The 4,582-nt window shown below is 41.3% G+C and overlaps 1 protein-coding gene across 1 annotated transcript; it reads right to left on the bottom strand.

The window, feature by feature from the left end:
- Positions 1–888: 888 nt before the first annotated feature.
- LOC139717951 (small ribosomal subunit protein uS12m-like) lies at positions 889–3,978 on the bottom strand. The gene is made up of 2 exons (XM_071629434.1): positions 3,882–3,978; positions 889–1,969 (listed from the first exon to the last, which is right to left on the bottom strand). Exons 1-2 carry the CDS (start codon positions 3,958–3,960, stop codon positions 1,554–1,556), a joined length of 495 nt encoding a protein of 164 aa, XP_071485535.1. The 5' UTR covers positions 3,961–3,978; the 3' UTR covers positions 889–1,553.
- Between the last annotated feature and the right edge of the window lie 604 nt (positions 3,979–4,582).

Genomic DNA, 4,582 nt, shown 5'->3' with positions numbered 1-4,582 from the left:
TAATTAAGCTTCATTAATCATCTATACTCAATAGTTTGATTTTCATAAAATGCAACCTTTCCGTGGAATTGACCTTTATAGTATGTGATGTCATGAGGGCAATGACGTTAATACCAAGTTTGTGCACTTGTCGAATTGGAAACAGAATAATTTTAGTTTACTGTGCAATTACAGAGTTGACACTGAGTTCCACAAGGTTTTGGTAAAAAGTGTGGTTACCATGGCAATGCAATGTCTGATACAAACACAAGGGACATTTTGCATAACTACACTTAAAGACCATCAAACACACCAAATTTGACCTTCATAGCTTGAATGGTTTATTTTGATACAAAAATGAGTGGTTATCATGGCAACACATTTTCCTTAAACTAACACATTGGTGTCTTGCAAAATTAGATCATGATACATACTAAATTTAACTTCAATTGCTTGAATGATGGAAAAGTTATTCGATCTGCAAGGTTTTGGCAAAATCGTGGTTACCATGGTAACGGTTTGTGTGACAAACACAAAAATTATGCGGTCCATATCTATACCTCAGGGCCATAATGCCTACCAAATTTGGTTTCAATTGCTTGAAAACTGTGGAAGAAGTTCACTCCACAGGATTTTTAAAAAAAATGCAGTTACCATGGCAACACATTGTTCAATACAAATAAAAAGGACATTTTGCAAAACTACACTTAAAGAGCATCATACACATCAAATTTCACCTTCATAGATTAAATGGTTCAATTTGATACAAAAATGAGTGGTTACCATGGCAACACATTTTTCTTATATTAACACATTGGTGTATTCCATAACTACACCTCCCGATCATCATAAATTTGACCATATTTGAACATGTTCAAAATTTCTTTGCGACGAGAAAAACTGCTTGCGACAATAAAAACCATTTGCGAACATTCTTGCAACTGTTAACGAACCCTTTGCAACCCTTTACGAACCCTGGCGAAATCCAAAATTCGCTACGATCGCAAACGTTCGCCGCTCAGTGAGATACCCCCTTAATGCATGTCGCCGCCTCTCAGGAACTAAATGTACCAACCATGACTGAGTTGTACATACTTTGTCAAACCACCCATCCTGCACTCATTGAAAAGTCCGTAGAATTTGTACCACTGGTCCTTCCGGGTCTCAAATGGTCTCATCCGGGAACTGCCCATGACCTGCTACCCTCATTTCCTCAGCAAACCACTCACCACACAAACTTAGCTCTATTCTTCTGCATCCATCGACAGAGGGTCACTGAATATTTGCTGCATATTCTTTGTTTTGGGGGTTCCTTTTGCTCGTTATTGGGAAGGGGAGGAGGGAAAAGGGAAGTCACGGCAGGAACTCTCACTCTCTTTATAAACCACTAGAGATTTTGACCTCGACTATTGATTCCTACAGAGTTGGTCGTTATCAAATAACGACAACGTAGTGCAAAAATGGCCCATTTCATTGCACAATACTGATGATGGCCACCCATTCCAGCCAGCTTGAGCCAAAGGCTTTAAAAAGTTTGAGTGAAAAAACAAAATTGTACAAAATATCATCCCACTTCATTTCTTCTTCACCACATGTCCACAGTCGAATTTTCCACGAATGATGGTGTGCTTCACTCCAGGCAAGTCTTGTGTCCGGCCCCCTTCCACCAGGACAATGTTATGTTCCTGCAGACTGTGTCCCTCACCAGGAATGAAGGCTATGACTTCGCGGCCATTGCTCAGTCGGACCTTGGCGCATTTCCTGTTGGCCGAGTTGGGCTTCTTGGGCTTGCGGATGAGCGTCTTAAGCACGACCCCCTTCATCTGGGGACGCTTGTCCATGGCGAAGGTCTTATTCGGGTTCGGCTTCTTGCGCAGTGGTCCCCTCCTGTGGAGCTGGTTGATGGTGATGGACCGAGCTGGCTGGTCGGTAGGGAAATATGCAAATGCTGATTTGAACATGTTCGACATGGATCCAACCATGGATGTTCCTGAAAGTGGGAAAAGATGAATACAATGTACATGATATAATGTAATTGTGACCATTTACGCATGTCAACATCACACCTTCCCTGAAATTAAAATGACAAATCAAACCTGCTATAGGCTGTAGAACTAAATGAGGGTAACAATGTAAGTGCAGAAAGTTCAGGTTTTTGTAAGGGGTACCATTGCACACAAAAAAGACACTGCCGTGTGTTTACCATTCAACTTCAAATTGATATGACTTTGATGTTACTTTACCATTTTCAAGCATACAAATATGCACAAATTTTACCCTAACACCTCACGTCATTGCTGCGATTCAAAATTACTTTCCTGGAGCCAAATTTTTTTTGCAGAATTTTCTATAAAGTCATGCAAAGTAACTTGATTTTTGTTGTTATTGTTGCTGTTAGTAGTGCTGTTGCAAATACTCACATTGTCATTAAATGCCTTTCACTAAAACTCTGAGCTGCTGAATATATTAAAAACAAGAGACCCGGGGGTCTCATGTTCACCTGAGTATTGCAAGTTCACCTTCCATGCATTCTTGCAGACTCTTACCTTAGAACATTGGAAACTAATGGTGGAGGGTAGCTTTGAGAGCTGGCATGCTACCTGTCAAGTTTGGTGAATATTGGGTGGTAGAAGGCTTCACGGTGCACCACGTATTCTTTCTGGAGTATGTGAGTGGCCCTGAAAAGGGCCTACCCAATCCCGACGTTTCAGCAAGCATGTTCTTGCCGTTCTCAAGGGAATGCCCTTTTCAGGGCCACTCACATACTCCAGAAAGAATATGTGGTGCACCGTGAAGCCTTCTACCACCCAACGTTCTACCATCACGGAAGCCTTCAAAGATTTCATAAATGGTGAATATTCATCAAGGGGTTTCCAATAATCATGGACATGCACAATTTACATCACCATTTGGACCCATACTATCTCACTTCCTTGGGTCCCAAGGGGGGGGGGGGGGGGGGAGAGGAGGACACCCCTGATTCTGCCATGAACAAACTTGAAACAACAGTAATCAATATACTGACTCATTGTATTAACTTAGCTCAATCTATTTTGGTTCTACAGAAAATCTTTAAAGATTCCTTACTGGGGGTGGGGTGGGGCCCTCGGGATGCTACCTGCCAAGTTTGGTGAAAATTCATCATGGGGTTCTCAAGAAAAAGATGAAAGTTCACAATTTAGGTCCCAATTTAGGCCCCCTAGGGCCCCCCCCCCCCCCCCCCCCCTCCAGGTGGGGCATGGTGCCCAATTGATGGGATGAGATTATTTCCCCTGAGGAATGCTACCTGCCAAGTTTGGTAAAAATTCATCATGGCATTTTCAAGAAAAAGATGAAAATGTACAATTTGGTCCCCATTAGGACCCCTCCAAATCCCCCTCCCCTGGGTCCCAAGGGGGGCACCCCTGATTCAGCCATGAACAAACTTGAAACTACAGTCATCAATGTACTAACTCATAGTATTAACTTAGCTATATCTCTTCTGGTTCTAGAGAAGAAGATTTTTTAAGATTCCTTAATTTTTGGGAGTTTGGGCCCCTCTGGGGCCTCCAAGGTGAGGTATGGTGCCCACGTGAACAAACTGAGATCCTATCCCCCCTAGCAATGCTACCTGCCAAGTTTGGTGAAAATCTGTCATGGGGTTCTCAAGAAGAAGATGAAAATGCAAAAAGTTTATGCATGATGCAAGACGCACGACGCACGACGCACAACGGACGCCGGACCGAAAAGCGATCGCAATAGCTCACTTGAGCCTTCGGCTCAGGTGAGCTTAAAAAATTGAAATGAAAAGTAAAAGCAAAACAATTTGAAACAAACTTGCCCAAACATTAATGAATATATAGTAGATAAGTGAATTAATATACTAAAACAAAACAAAAAAAAAATTTACTATGCTGACTAACCTCTGGCTGAAAGATGCAGCTGACATGTTCGACATGTTAAAGACAGAAGTGGCCTCACTCTTGATAGAAGTTCCAACATGATGATAATATTGCAAAATCTTCTCACAGTCCAGGAGAACTCATCTGTAGACAGGAAGAAAAAGCAAACTCTCTCATTGTCAGCCTATTAATCGAATACCAAAACAAAGCAATGGCTCAAACCAGGTGATTCTTGAGCTTACGCTAATATAGCATTTGCTCTTCCAGAAGTTGCCTACAGTGCACTGCCATTACATGTATAATGAATATGTTTATAATGAAATTCTGGTTAAAATGAAGTAAAAAAATTACAAAAATACATTTCCCACTTTTGATCCTTAATAGTTTGAAAACTATACAGTGTACATCAGATAACACTGTTATTGATATGAGTAATAGCTGAATAGTGTACAATTTAGTTGGAGGTGATTTGAATAGGAGAGCATGAATCAGTTTCGTTAAATCCATGATTAATTTTGAAGTTAATTTCCAGATTTTGGTCAAATTTGAACCCTCTGTACAATATTGAACTTTACACAAGAACCAATGATGTGTATGTGAGTGTATGCTTACAATAACCCTGAACAATCACACCGTCGGTCGCTGAGCGATTTCATAAAAATCGGCCAGTGGCCAACGAGAGATTGTCCAGTTGCCGATGGGGCATCGCTCGGTGACTGCTC

Source organism: Diadema antillarum, unplaced genomic scaffold, assembly GCF_040938485.1.
Source record: "Diadema antillarum isolate AM-2024a unplaced genomic scaffold, OU_Dant_1.0 scf00000086, whole genome shotgun sequence".
Lineage (NCBI taxonomy): Eukaryota > Metazoa > Echinodermata > Echinoidea > Diadematoida > Diadematidae > Diadema > Diadema antillarum.
This window is presented reverse-complemented; position numbering and strand designations above follow the sequence as displayed.

Bases quoted from the DNA above. Each gene is read 5' to 3' on its own strand.
- LOC139717951 (XM_071629434.1), bottom strand. From the start codon at position 3,960: ATGTTGGAACTTCTATCAAGAGTGAGGCCACTTCTGTCTTTAACATGT. The intron at 1,970-3,881 runs GTTAGTCAGCAT...TCCCACTTTCAG, and splicing joins GCTGCATCTTTCAGCCAGAG to GAACATCCATGGTTGGATCC.